This window comes from Ctenopharyngodon idella, chromosome 17 (assembly GCF_019924925.1).
Source record: "Ctenopharyngodon idella isolate HZGC_01 chromosome 17, HZGC01, whole genome shotgun sequence".
NCBI lineage: Eukaryota > Metazoa > Chordata > Actinopteri > Cypriniformes > Xenocyprididae > Ctenopharyngodon > Ctenopharyngodon idella.
This window is the reverse complement of record NC_067236.1, coordinates 14,303,959-14,319,764: the sequence shown is the minus strand read 5'-3', so window position 1 is coordinate 14,319,764 and position 15,806 is coordinate 14,303,959. Positions and strand designations below refer to the sequence as shown.

Below are 15,806 nucleotides of genomic sequence, written 5' to 3'. Positions count from 1 at the left end.
TGTTGATTATATTGCTGTCTATGGACGAGTCATGTACCTCTCGGATTTTATCAAAAATATCTTAATTTGTGTTCTGAAGATGAACGGAGGTCTTACGGGTGTGGAACGACATGAGGGTGTGTAATTAATAACAGAATTTTCATTTTTGGGTGAACTAACACTTTAACAAGAAAATATTTATTGGAGATTTTCATCTTCTGGTATAAATTACATTATTAGTTTAACCTGGATGGTTTGAGGAAAATGTCGAAAACTGAGCACATTGTGCTATTGGACTGTTTTCTTTACCTTCTTTCGTATCTTAGTCATAATAAAAGTGATTGTGCTCACCATGTTTTGTTTTCTCTATCCAATATTCTGCTTCACTTGGATAATAGAATGAAACCAATGAAATCTGAACCGCACTTTCCTCTGTCCGTATCTTTAAATCTAGCGGCCCTGATCTGTCACTGTGACCCAGCTCAGTCCAAAACTCTGCATCTCGTTTCACACCATACTTCTCCTGGATAACTTCAGCCAAGTATTTTATTTTATTTTATTTTTTTAAGTTTTATTTATTTATTTACTTATTTACCCAGAGTTATGAAACCCTGCTCCAGAGCGGGATTAGCACCGCTTTTGCAGTGATAACCCCGCATTGTTAGTGTGAAATGATGCAATGTTAGAATGTAATGACTAGATGCTTAGCAACCGACAATCAAAGTACAGTATAAAAACTGGGTAAATATTGTACACAACACATGCTGGGTTATTTTGGGTTTTATATATTAACCCATTTGCTGCGTTGTTTTTTTTGACATAGTGTCAGTCAACCTGATATTCATTTTAAATAATAAAAACGCACTCTAAAATATGACATGCGCACACACACACACACACACACACACACACACACACACACACACACACACACACACACACACACACACACACACACACACACCTGATTCACTATCCTTGTAGGGACTCTCCATAGACATAAAGGTTTTTATACCCATAACCTACCCATCACAGAAAACTTTCTGCATTTTTGCATTTTCCAAAAAAAAAAAAAAAAAAAAAATCATTTAGTATGTTTATTAATCCATTTCCCCCATGGGGACTGCTGGCTGGTCCCCACAATCTCAGGTTTTACTATCCTTGTGGGAACCATTTGGTCCTCACAATGTAATATAAACCTTTACACACACACACACACACATATACACACACACATTTTATATATATATATATATAATATATATAATACACAAATATACACATATACTGCATAAATGTGTATATTTGTGTTTGTGTGTATTTATATGAACTGTTCCTGTCCTCTACATGCATACATACATATATACATACATATACAGTACTGTGCAAAAGTCTTAGGTACGTTACTATTTTCACCAAAAAAAAAGTAAATGTAATAATCCGGTGAGTTTTTTTTTTTTTTTGTATGCACAAGGAGTCTGGCAACAGCCGGTATGCTCCACACAGAGATCTGATCTCACCATCATCGAGTCTGTCTGTGATTACATGAAGAAACTGAAAAAAACTGAGACAGACTAAATCCAGAAGAACTGCGGCAACGTCTCCAAGACGCTCGAAGAAACCGTTCATATGCAATATTTTTTATTCAATGGCAAGTCCGTCTTTTAGAATCATAAAATACTCAAAAACATTTAGTAAACATTTTAAGATGTGACAGGAGCAGCAAGAGCAGCCAATGGGAATCTGTGGGAAGAACTGGTATCAGTAGGCTGTTCCAGTTCATTAAATGACAACCTTATTCATGTTTGAATAGTTACCTTGTGTCATCTTGTCTGTCAGACATTTAAGTTTCAACCCATCAAACATATAGCGCGACCAAAGCTACGACTTGTGCAATAGATCAAAAGCGCTCCTATTGTAGTCACTGGAGCTTTGTTACACATGACAGCGATGTTGTGTAGTGTTTCAGCCCTGGTTGCGTGTGTGTTTGTCAGGAGGTGAAACTTCCACGGTGGCTCTGAGTGTTGATCCGGTGTATGCTGCATTTGCAGAAGGCTAGCGTTCCAAGCAGACGTTAGCTGTGACTTACATGTAAACAACGAACAGTAATATGATAGAATACAATGTAATACAAACCCTAATTTCATTCAGGAAGTTCCCCTCAGGAAGTTTTCTCTCAGAACAGAGCACAAAATGACCACTGACAAATGGAACCATTGGCACCAATGGTCTCTACGATCAACTTAGCTAACAGTGCTTTTGAGAAACACAGTCCTGGTTGGTTTCTGAGAACAACTGTTGATATTTGAGTGCCCTCAGGCTACATTGGTCAAGGACCTCTGATTAGTACAGTCAATGAGTTTTATTTCATTTTAATTACTTTCCTTTCACAACGGATTTCCCACCAGCTGCCACACATTTTGATTCATGTAATACTGACAACATACTCCACATTCAGGAGGAGTTCAGGCATGTTTCGTCTGTTCGCTCTGACAGACCCAGTGGTTTTCAGGGAGGCACTAGTGCTCTGTGAAAACCACTGTTTAATACTCGAGGGTATTTTTGGATAAATGTTTTTTTTTTTTTTTTTTTTTTCTTCCATATCCATATTTTTTTAATCTATCTCCCTCAAAAATAATCTTCCTCCCATAATGAATTAACCCACACAGAAAAGTTCTGTCTCACTGAAACTTAAAACAATTCCCACAAGCCCCACTCACGATGTTTCCTGACAGAATAATAAATAAGCTCTGGCTTATACACTTTTTGATTATTTTGACATTGGTGTGGAATAATCTGACATAAGAAGGGAAAATGGTGACCTGTCTTAAAGTCACCACGAAATCAAAATGGACTTCATGTTTTTTATGGAATATTGTAGTATTTATTATAAATGATTTGTCTGTGCACATCATTATTTTGGTAACACTTAACAATAAGTTTTCTTTAGTTAACATTAGTTAACTACTTTAGTTGAACATAAACTAAGAATGAACAATACTTATACAGCATTTATTAATATTAGTTAATGTTAATTTCAGTGTTTACTAATACACTATTAAAATCAAAAGTTGTATTTGTTAACATTACTTAAAGGGTTAGTTCACCTAAAAATGAAAATAGTGTCATTTATTACTCACCCGTTCCACACCCGTAAGACCTTCGTTCATCTTCAGAACAAAAATTAAGATATTTTTGTTGAAATCTGATGGCTCAGTGAGGCCTGCATCGCCAGCAATGACATTTCCTCTCTCAAGATCCATTAATGTACTAAAAACATATTTAAATCAGTTCATGTGAATACAGTGGTTCAATATTATATTATAAAGCGACGAGAATATTTTTGGTGTGCCAAAAAAACAAAATAACGACTTATATAGTGATGGCCGATTTCAAAACACTGCTTCATGAAGCTTCGGAGCATAATGAATCAGCGTGTCGAATCGTGATTCGGATCGCGTGTCGAACTGCTGAAATCACGTGACTTTGGCGCTCTAAACCGCTGATTCGTCACAAAAGATTCATAACGCTCCGAAGCTTCATGAAGCAGTGTTTTGAAATCGGCCATCACTATACAAGTCGTTATTTTGTTTTTTTTTGGCGCACCAAAAATATTCTCGTTGCTTTATAATATTAATACCGAACCACTGTACTCACATGAACTGATTTAAATATGTTTTTAATACATTAATGGATCTTGAGAGAGGAAATGTCATTGCTGGCTATGCAGGCCTCACTGAGCCATCGGATTTCAACAAAAATATCTTAATTTGTGTTCTGAAGATTAATGAAGGTCTTACGGGTGTGGAACGACTTGAGGGTGAGTAATAAATGACATTTTCATTTTTAGGTGAACTAACCCTTTAATGCACTGTGAATTAACATGAATAAATGATGAATGACTATTTTTATTAACTAACATTAACATTAACAAAGATGAATAAATACAGTAACAAATGTATTGCTCATTGTTAGTTCATGTTAGTTAATACATTAACTAATGTTAACAAATGAGACCTTATTGTAAAGTGTTATTATTTATTATTTTATCAAAAAGTCATGTGCCCTTTTATCTTTTCTCTGATGATGTGTTTACTGGTGCGAGGGCAGGGCAACCTGTCAGTCACATGACATCACAGCAATAGCAAACCAATGATCCAATCAAGTGCAGATGGACAAAATCAAGTCTCTCCCTACATTTTTTTTTCTTGTTTGAGTAGCCTTTTCATTCTGACATGTCACAATAGGGAAGAAAAGACTACCGTAACTTCTGTTTCATGCTGACTTTAATGGCTCCTTAAAATCATCCAAAGGGCTTCCCTACCAGCATGCTTTATTTTAGATCCTCTATCAGGATCCAATTTCAGGATCTCACTACAAAGCATAAGTAAAATGCAGCAAATATTTCACTTTACAAACTTTAGTGCAAAAATGTGACCGCTCGAAAACAGAGCATTCTTGTGTGTCAGCTTGTCCTGTTGTTTACAGAAACACTGGGGTAAATTCTAACATTTGACTAACGCTTGCTTTGTGACAGCCGATCCTTGTTGTGCACTGTCTAAATGTAGAGATTTTCTAACAGCACAGGCAGGTTGATGGCTCTGACTTCCGACAGGTTTGAGCACAAATCAGCTTCTGTGGTGTTGATTCCCTTCCTACAGCCAGTCAGGGGTTGCTTGGCAACAGATATTTTTATTCAGGCTTCATTTTCATGTCAGAATGTAATCTGTTATGATAGTATCTTGAATTAAAAAAAATGAGTAAAATTTTAATATAATATGTTTTGTTTCTTTCTTTTTTTTTGGTCAACCTGTGGCATGAGCAAAAAAATAACTTTTTTTTTGTTTTTGTTTGTTTCAGGAAAAGAGGAATAGATGTTGTGCAGGTAAGTGGATCTCCCCTTAACAACATTTATTTTCAGATATTTATCTAAAGGCTGATTTATACTTCTGGGTCGGACCTACGCCGGAGCCTCTGTGCCGTAGGCTATGCGTCTATTTTCATTTATACTTACGTGTCGTTGTCCACGTCGACGTGCATGCAGTCCACTAGTGGGCAGTGTCCGCGGTCATGTTGAGTATCAAGGCAAAAGCCGAAGAAGAAGGAGCTTGTCATGTACGTTGTCAGAGAAGCTTACAAATAGAAGCGGCAAATAGGTAACGACTTTTGTTGCAGTTTGACTGCATGTGTCCCCTGAAACAGAGCATTTTTCATTCCTATGGAAGTTGAAAACGCTCGCTCTTCTCCGAGTGTGCCGCACCAGTTTTTTGACCCGAGGGAGGGGTTCTAGCAGACCAATCACAGCGCTTGCGGTCTGCGCAGAATTGACGCATTGTTACATTTTTGAAGAGGTGCACGTCAGGCTACGTCGTAGCTACGGCGTACACCCGACGCAGAAGTATAAATCGGACGCAGAAGTATAAATCGGCCTTAATGTGTGAAATCACAAACAGTGTCCACACACATTTTCTGTCTTTAAGTCCACAAGCATTTTTCTTGTTCATATGCATTTTAGAAAATTGTTCAGTAATGATTTCCTGTGCTGTTTCTCATTCAGCTCATTACAACTTTGAAGTTGAAAACTTAGTTAATGAAAAATCTTAGGTTTTACGCAAATAAAATGTATCAGTGACTCAGTTCCTATGTTACACAATAATAAAACCGATAAATAATAAAAAGGATAAATTATCCTCTTTACACAAGCAACACAAATACTAGCTCTGTTTATCAATGTTTGTCTAATGCAATTCGGTTGCCATGAGAGGCTTCTTTGTTGACAAGCAACAGAAAAAAAGTTGCATATGAGGCAGACCCATAGCTAGCTACGTTAGCATTAGCATTATATTACCAAGCTAGTTTCCACTAGTCTGCCATAACCATAATCCAACTTCTCTGATTGGTGAATCTTGCTACAGGATTATGGGTAGTGTAGTACTTCCCTTAGAATTCAGCAACAGTAGGATTCTGGAAATAAAATCCCATTCATTGTCTCCATAGGGTAATTGATTTTTAACAATAACCTTTAAAGACAGAACTACTGTGAGTTACGAGGTTGTTAATCGATGGTATTTGATTTTGTTGAAGTATTATTTCAACTTATTTTTTTAAATAGTCATCTTTAAGTGTCATTTCTTGTGAAAAACTACATTACCCATGATTCTGCAAAGAAATCTTAAAAAAGGCAAGTCACAAAAAAAGAGAACTTCAGCTTTCAAACTTCTTAAATATTTGTATATATTCATATTTTTCTTTATATACAATCAATCTTTAAATCAATAGTTTTATATATCACCATTATCTTTAATTTGTCATTCAAAGTGCTTCATGGGATTGTAGTTCTTTCCCTTATTAAAGCTGTTAAGTACACAGTTTTGTACCTTTTTTTTTTTTTTTAATCCGATTTTCAAATACTTCTAACTTTAAATCAAATTTCTAATGTTGTGATTCACCTCACAGCTGGCTGGTTGACTTAGAATGCCTTAACGAAAACCTTTAAAAAAACGTATAGGAAAAATACTTCCAGAAACAAGGCCGCTGAAAAAGTAGACTTAAACACATTAAAAATAAAGATAAAATCTCACTGACTTGTGGCTTCTGGCATATACCATACCAAGCCTGAACAACCTCTGCGTTCATTGTAGGTCAGATTTTATAGGTAGAAAGTTTAGTAGTAGTTTACAGTAGAAGTAGAAAGATGTGTTGGGTATGCAGTTGTTTGCGTATTACAGTGGACAGATGAACTGAATATGTGAATGAAATGGTCCGGGTCTGTTGATAATCTTACTGGCTAAGGCTCCATTCCTGATTCCTAGGAGATTGAGCAGGTGTTTAGTACTGAAAAGTGCTAAACACAAAATATTTCTGTCTCGTTTTCTATTCTGTTTATTTTTGAAAGCGGAAAATGTGGTTAGCTTGTTTTCATTAGAGATACTGTTTTGATAGTAAAGCCCAAATTGTTCTGATTGGTTTTGGCTAAGCATGCTAATGTTAACATTTGAACATTCAACAAAGCCAAGGCCTTGAAAGCTTTCCTTTCACAATCAGACAGCAAAATCCTTGCCAGTGGAACATCTACCAGACGTGTTTCAGCAAATGACCACAATTGAATATGAACTTTTGAAGATCATCACAGACTTAAGGCCCTGATTTTTTGTTCTTCGATAAAGGGTAAAAAAAAGTTTGAAATACCTTTTCAGCGGTATAGACCTTATGCACCAGAGAAACAAGAGCACAGCCGTCTTTAGAATATTGTTTTTAAACTTACATTAATTGCAGTTGCTTTGTATGAAATCCATCCATTGTTCTTGAAATCCCTGGAGAGCCACTATCCTGCAGAGTTTAGCTCAAACCCTGATCAAATTCACCTACCTGTAATCTTCTGGTAACTCTGAAGATTTTGATTAGCTTGTTCAAGTGTGTTTGATTAGGGCTGGAACTAAACTCTGCAGGGCTGGATTTGAGGAACTCAAACACAACCACTAGAACTATAACATTGTTCTAGTGGTTTTGCAAAAAAACTTACATATTGTGCTTTTAACCCAGAGTGCAGAGAGAGAGATGTTTCCAGATGACATATTATGTAGAAGACTTGCATGATATATTAGTTCCTCTACAGAGTTACATTTACTGTAATCGGGGGTCACATCAATGTAGGCAAATATCTAAAAACCGAGCAGTCCTTTCAGGCCAACCTCACGTCTTTTTATTTAAGTGTGGGAAAAAAACAAAGGCAGGAGTCTCTGGTGAATAAATAGCCCAGAACAAGCTCCTTGGAATTGCCTTACTACACACACACACAGACACACACACACACACACACACACACACACACACACACACACACACACACACACAAACACACATGTTTGTTTTTGTGAATTGTGGGGACATTCCATAGACATAATGGTAATGGTTTTTATACTGTACAAACCGTATTTTCTATCGCCCTACACTACCCCTACCCCTAAACCTACCCATCACAGGAAACTGTGCACATTTTTACTTTCTCACAAAAAAACTCTTTCTGTATGATTTATAAGCCTTTTGAAAATTTGGGACATGGGGACATTGTCCTCATAAGTTACCCTCTCCTTGTAATACCATGGTCATACCCATGTCATTATACAAATTTGTGTCCTGATATGTCACAAAAACGCGCGCACACACAGACGATGGACGGTGGACGATGCTAAATACAGTTGTAAACGGGGTGTAAAGCGTTTTGAGCTTGTCCACTTTCGACCGGATTGCTTTTGTAGTGGAAATGCTCATGTGGTTCAATGTATTCGAACAGCTACAAAAGACTGCCTACTCTCCGCACACTGACCTAATGCATAAACATTATGGGAAGCGCAAATGCCAGACAGGATTTAAACTTTGTCGGCTGAAGCCCAAGTTTGGCTTAAAGATGAAAAACATACCAAGCACAATGTTTTCTCACCATTCGTGATTTCTAACACACACTCACCGCATTCAGTATGGTCTCGTGGCTGTTAGAGCAGAAACGAAAGCTGCTGCTCTCTGTGTGTTTTTCCATCGTCTCCTTTCGCGTTCATATGTAAATTGCGTGCGCTTATTTCGTTCATTAAATCGAAAATTCTGGGGGAAAAAAAAATACTTACATTTACCCGCCCATAGACCCTCCCCTTGAAGAAATCAGGATAGAAGTGGTCGAAAGTGGACAAAAGAGACGGATTAAAACACCAGGTGTAAACGGTGTACGTGTCTCTCTCATCCACTTGTAATCCAATCAACCAAAACGCATTTTAATACCAGGTGGAAACAGGGCCATTGACTTTCATTGCATGGAAAAAAAAACCCCTATTGTTCCACAGTTATACACTACCATTAAACAATCCACAAAAATATTAAGCAGCACAACTGTTTTTAAGAGACTTCTTTAAAAAGCATTAAGAAAATTTTACTAACCCCAAACATTTGAACAGTAGTGTAGTAATGTTGTAATGAGTAATTGATGGTAGAATTTTCATTTTTGGAAGAACTAGCCGTTTAATTTGATTTAATTGTAAAAACTATAATCTAACCCTCCCTTTAAACCAACATTAAAGGATTTGTTTTTAATTATTTTGGCCCTTTTATAAACCTTATTTTATTAGTGGGTACTATCCTCATGATATGCAGGTTTTGAGAGTTTTTACAATGGTCACCGAGGACATTTTGAGAAATTTAGTCCTCAAGCATGTAACAAAACACACCTCATTTAAAATTTTTGTTGTTTTAATAATGTTGATTATCTCACTTCCTTATTCTGTTCCTCCTCAGACTACTTGTCGGCCAATTTTGTTAAGTCTATGTAATCCAGTAATATTGTAATGCATTCAACCACATTAACCTAGACAATGACTTCATCAGGCTCATTTCCTCTCTAAATGCTACATGATTCATGTTTAATTCTCCAGCTTTCAGGCTGTGAGGCTCCATTAGGATGAAGAACATATCCTGTTTCTCTCAAGTGCATTGGTGCATGAAGAATCCTTGGTCAGTTTTTTTTTTCTTTGATTGACGCATTTGTACGGGCATAATGGGACGAATCATTAGTCAAGCCCCTCTATCATCGTTTTCAGCCATTTACTCTGGTCATCTTTATGTGCTTCTTTTTTATACCCAGAGATACAGACTCTAGGGTACTTATCTCTCCTTTCAGTGTGCTTTTATTCTAATTCACTGCTTATTTTCTAAAATGGATCCATCAAACATGAGCACTGTCAGGGAAGAGTGTCAATATTTCATGAATGAGAGAAGATTAAAGAGTGATGACATCAGCAGGGAAAGATTTACCCCCTGCCTTGGCGTCCTTCTTCTGTTCAAGGGTGTTTTTTTTTTTTGTTTTTTTTTTTAAGTTCTCCAAATGGAATGTTTTACTGTAGATGCTGATGAATGTTTATTTAAAATCAAAATTGATGCTACCTAGCTCCTAATATACATCCATCAATGCACATTATTAAAAAAAAAAGATGTCTTCATAATCTTTCATCAACAATTTAATAACTTGCTCCGCCTCCGAAACAACTTTCCTTTTCCGCTGACATCATCAAGGCCATTAAAGGATTAGTTCACTTTGAAATGAAAATTAGCCCAAGCTTTACTCACCCTCAAAACCATCCTAGGTTTATATGACTTTCTTCTTTCTGATGCACATAATCGCAGAAATATTAATAAATATTCTGACGCATCCAAGCTTTATAATGGCAGTGATAGGGATCAATGAATATGAGCTGAAGAAAATGCTTCCACCCACATCCATCCATCATAAATATGTGCTCCACAGCTTCCGCCAGACCTCCTTCCGTATTGTTGTTACGAAGAACGTGTAAACTGGCGTCACGTCAGTTAAACTTTTTCCGTAAGTTGAATAGGGAAGGTGTTGGACGTAGCGTAAACTTTGTGAACTGCGAGAGTTTTACACTTTCTGCGTACGTTGAATACGGAAGGCGGCTCATGCGGAAGCTAGATGTTTTACTTCATAACTTGTTAAATATGGATTTTTTTTTTTTTTTTTACACAAACGCATCGCTTTAATTCAGAAAGCCTTTATTAACCACCCGGAGCCGTGTGGAGTGCGTTTATGATGGATGGATGTGGATGGAAGCACTTTCTTCAGCTCATACTCATTGATCCCTATCACTGCCATTATAAAGCTCAGATGTGTCAGGATATTTATTAATATTTCTGCGATTATGTTCATCAGAAAGAAGAAAGTCATATACATCTAGGATGGCTTGAGGGTGAGTAAAGCTTGGGCTAATTTTCATTTCAAAGTGAACCAATCCTTTATAGGAATAGTTCTCCCAAAAGTTTCCAAACCCGAACAATTTTGTTCATCTTTGAAACACAAATGAAAGATTTTTGTCCTTCCATTGAAAGTCCATTCCACCAAAATTTTAATGCTTCATAAAGATATGTTTAAAGTAATCCATATGAATCAAGTGATAAACTCCAAGTATTCTGAATACACATGGCCTCTTTATCTGATGAACAGGTTTAATTAAGTTTTTTATTCAGATATAGGAAGCAAGTAAGGTTGAGCTTACGTTTTACAATATTTGATGTGCTCTACCATTCTAAATTAAACCCTAAAAATTTTGGTCGAATGTGCTGTAAGTGGAGGGACCGAAATCTTTCATAAAAATATCTTCATTTGTGTTTTTTTATTTATTTATTTTTTTTTTATATATAGATGTTTCATAGATGAATGGAAGTAATGTGTTTGAAATGATATGAGGATAAATAAATGACAGAATTTTCATTTTTGTGTCAACTATCCCTTTAAACATTATCTAAATAGATATTTAGACATATTTTAGGCTTTTGTAGGTTTAAAATCTTGTCGCTAGTTGTACACAATTTTTATGCTGGTTAATGTTATGGCAATAACGGCAAATAAGGATAGATTTGAAAAGCATTACTCATTGTTTGGACAAAGATGTTTGTGTCAGAAGTTATAGGAAAACGGTTTATATATTAACTGCTTTCAGATTGGCCTCAACCAAGCAGAAATCCATTTCCTTGCGTTTTGTTCCTGTTCATTAATGCTTTGCTTTCAAAGCTGCTGCTGCTTCTAATCAGCTCCTGTCCTGATGACTTTAACTCTGAACGACAGCTTCAGAATGTTACTGCCCGAGCAACTCAGCTAAATTCATCTTTGAGCTCTTGAGTTGCGCATGTCTCCCTCCGCCAGCCATCTGCGGGCATGAGTCATCGGTGCAGGAGTGGGTCAGTGTCTGACCTCTGCCTGCTCATTTCTGTCATGAGCTCTCAGTATGTTTTAGTAATGACAGGAGGAATCTGACATTTATTGAATAGATATAGATTCTTTGGAGTCAAAATTGTTATATATTTGCTTATAAATTTTGTTATTAAGTGCAAATGAGCCATGGAAAGGCATTTTAAAACAGACGCAGACGTCACAGGTCATGTTGTGCCTTGAGTAGCAGGCAGACAGACGTCAGTGTTTAGTTACTTGTATCTCACTTGGCGTAAAGCATCATGAATAACTGATTGGTCGCGTCTACACAGACGCGCATGGAGAAAAGGAAGTGGCTCTCAGCATCATGAATAGACTTGTTTTTGTGAGGAAAATTAGATGACTAAACAAAAACGATTGAAGGCAAAATGGAAGAAACAGTTAAAGCGTAACATTCTTTGTATTGGTGCAGTTGTGGTAGTATATGTAAATGAACAAGGTTTACTCATACTCCGTGTTATATAAATTCATGTTAATTTGTTGGCAAATGTCACCTGGATGACGTGTTTTGACGGCTTTATACTTCTGCATTTTTGTATTCCTGTCCACAGCAGAGTGTTTTTAACATAACACTTATTGTAAGGGTAGATTTATCACTGAAAATTGTATTGTACTTTGTCTACTCTTTAAACAGCATTATGGTAAAATGGAACACTACAGCAGCAGCTTTCTTACCTATAGACCTTATGTAGCCCCGCCCCTTTTCAGCGCTGCGCTCGTTGTCTTTTGACTTCCGGTTTGTATTTCCGGCAGTTTTTGTTTTTTCCCCTCTGTTTGGCCTAAAACACAGTGTTTAGTAATCCAGTTTGAAATGTTGACTACAAACACAGAGGTTTTTCGGATTGTCTGTCGCGGCATTCTCTCCATATCTTTTTAGCCTTTAGCCCGTCTACAACGCGCTGGATCCTTCACTGGAAACCAAAAGTAATTAAATCCCAAAAAACGTTTACTCTTTAATTCCTTGCACTTAGGAACAATACAAGTCGACACCATTATAACTGAAAGTTTGCTAAGTAGTATTTCCTACTAAAGCAAGGTGGTATTTGACTCTAGTAAGCGTATCCATAGAAGTGTACAGAAATCTATTTAATGCAACACACCATTTAGGTGGTAAATTTACTAAATTATTAACTAGAGGACAGTTATGAATAGGTCAATACAACATTTATTCAGTTTATTACATTAAAACATTAAAATGTTTATCACATATGCTTTATTTTTCTTGCATCCAAGGAAAAGGTTATAGAAAATAGTTAAATGTAAAAGTAAAATGTAAATTAATATAAATAATTAATAATAATAATAATAATAATACATCATCATGATAATTTGACATGATTAATCAATTATTTTATTCCATTGACTGCCATAATTCTGTGTTTCTCTTCATGTTTATGCCTCTAAGAGTTCTACAATGGTGGACGAAAAATATTGTATCAATTAAAAATAAATATATTCCATTTAACTTTTTTTTTTTTTTTAAACATTTTTGTATTTATATACAAAAACATTTTTGTATTTTTCACAGTATAATTGGTTTATATAAACAATTATATAGCAGCTTTTATAATGTAGGGAGTGGTCCCTTGTGACTCTTTTGTTTGTTTGAATGAATGTTATACTGTTTTTTTTTTTTTTTCTTTCTTTTTTTAATAACAGACCCCTAATAAAGCTCTTCTCTCAAACGTAAAATTCACTGTACAGCAAACCGTAGAGTGCAATACATGAGCTGAGATTTCCTGAAAAATGTATGATGAAATACTTGTAAGAACTAATTTGATCTGGTTACATCACTGTATTAATTTTCTTTCATGCACATTTTCAATGTAGTTATATGTTAGTGATCTGTCTCCTGTTACTTTATAGCCCCTCAGCGTGAGGGAGGAGCTGCTGTATAGCCAACAAACTGTCTGACAGAGAGAGTTGTGGTTGTTGCACCTTGCTTAGCAAGGACGAACACACAATAGTAGGCTGTTAGGCTTGTGTTTCCACTGTCCACAAATGGGCTTGTGGTGGAACGGCCTGTCCGTGTACAGTAAGCATGAGATTATCGGAGGCAGAACAGGTTTGTCAGCACATCAGCACCTTGGGATTTGAGCTCTGTGTAGTCTGGAGTTGCTCTTGACATCGACATCCGACCACTCGAGGGACGATTCATGCTGGAAACAAAGTGGAAGGGAAAAAACAACTAAATATAAAGCCACTTTGGGCAGTCAGATGGGTTTAGACATTCAGCCATACAAGGAAATTCATTGTGTCCCGCAGCTCTCAGCCATAAATAGTGTATTGCACTTTTTTTCCTTTTTTTTTTTTTTTTTTTTTTTTTTTTTTTATATATAAATGTAAGGGTAAGGGCCCCTTGTTTAATGTATCCCCATAATGGGGACATTTAGGCCTAACCTAATTCCTACCCCTAACCTAACCCTACCCATAACTTATCCCTAAAATCAGAGGTAAATAATAGGTAAAAACACAGATGTAGAAGCACCTAACCCTGGTTGTAAGAATAAAATTGACATAAACTGTAAAATTATCCCTCAATTCTGATTGGTTGATTTCAATGTTGTTCCAGGATCAACAATGATGTTGATCCAGGAACATGTTGTACTTGGTTAAATCATGTTGACCTTCATATAGTATGTCAGCCATGCATTAGTATTACTATGGAAGCACAGACTGACTGTCAGTAGACATGAATTTGTTCAGTACATGTAATGTTAATCTGTATTAAACTGCAGTGGTATTTAACATCATTGGCTTTTTTCTATGTCAGCACTGCTTTGAGTGTAAATGATGACCTTTCACCTTTCCCTTCTCTTCAGCTTGACCTGAGTCAGCCATTAGAGGAGCAGGGTCCCCTGGATGTCATCATTCACAAGCTAACAGACCTGATCCTGGAGGCGGACCAGAACGACACCCAGTCCCTGCTGCTGGTCCAGCGTGTGCAGGTGAGAAGCATGTGGTGGGCTTGTCTGAGCATGTGTGTAGCAGATCTACAGCCCTGATTAAGCAGCAAGAATTTTATCTACCTGAATTTAATCTCTATTGCCCGGTTTCACAGACAAGGCTTAAGTCTAGTCCCAGACTAAAATGCATGTTTGAGCTGTCTTAAAGGGCTAGTTCACCCAAAAAATGAAAATTCTGTCATTAACCCTTTGACGCGTACAATCACACCGGTGTAATCAGTCTTGGCTGGTCACTGGAGCGTATGATCACACCGGTGTGATTAGAACGTTCAGCACATCACATGATCAACTGCCAAATTCAAATGTGCGTGCACGCTTTGGCTGGCGCTAAACCAGAGACGGATGCGCGCAGCGCTTTTAATATATCACATATATGCAGTGTTTTCAACCACATAATGTTTATTTTAGGTTTCAGACATTTAAATACACGAGTACTAACAAAACAGTATATTTAGAGTTTGTAAAATACACGATGTTTATAGAAGCGGAAATAACAACCCTTTCCATTATAATTAGACGACACGTTTTATTCATATCAGATACACAATTGTGTAAGTAACTTTAAAGCTTACTCTGTTCTTCCCTAGTTCACCGGCTCACTTACTTTCATGTATTTCGGGAGAAGTGGATGAATTCACGTGTTGTAAATCCAACAGATCCGATTCTCTGTGCGGCGCAAACTAACATGGCGGCGGCCATCGTGCGTATAGCTCAACTAACGCGATCGTTATAAAGGTGTCAGCGAAACACATCCACTTGCACATATTTGAGAATCGGAATTTCAGATATTTCATGCTATAGTTAACAAATTTGTGAATATTTTGAATAAAAAAGGAAAAATTAAATAAAAGCAGATCATTCATCAGTCATACATGGTGTGTTACGTGACACGCAATGACGTGTCACCATGGAAACAATAAAGAATATTTTAAACTTACGTGCGAAAGGGTTAATTACTCACCATCATGTTGCTTCAAACACGTAAGACCTTAGTTCAACTTCGGAACACAAATTAAGATATTTTTGATGAAATCCATGAGCTATCTGTAAGTCCAGAATGGTAGAAAAGACATTGTTAAAATAGTCCATGTGACAGT

At 36.6% G+C, this 15,806-nt stretch overlaps 1 protein-coding gene across 2 annotated transcripts in view; it reads left to right on the top strand.

The window, feature by feature from the left end:
• itpk1b (inositol-tetrakisphosphate 1-kinase b) overlaps positions 1 to 15,806 on the top strand; it is a 49,136-nt gene that overhangs the window by 12,100 nt on the left and 21,230 nt on the right. The window contains exons 3-4 of one of the 2 annotated variants that reach the window (XM_051869049.1): positions 4,840 to 4,864; positions 14,566 to 14,691. In XM_051869049.1, coding sequence (XP_051725009.1) covers positions 4,840 to 4,864; positions 14,566 to 14,691 — 151 coding nt within the window. The remainder of the gene's footprint in view (positions 1 to 4,839; positions 4,865 to 14,565; positions 14,692 to 15,806) is intronic. The other variant, XM_051869050.1, reaches the window with a different exon arrangement.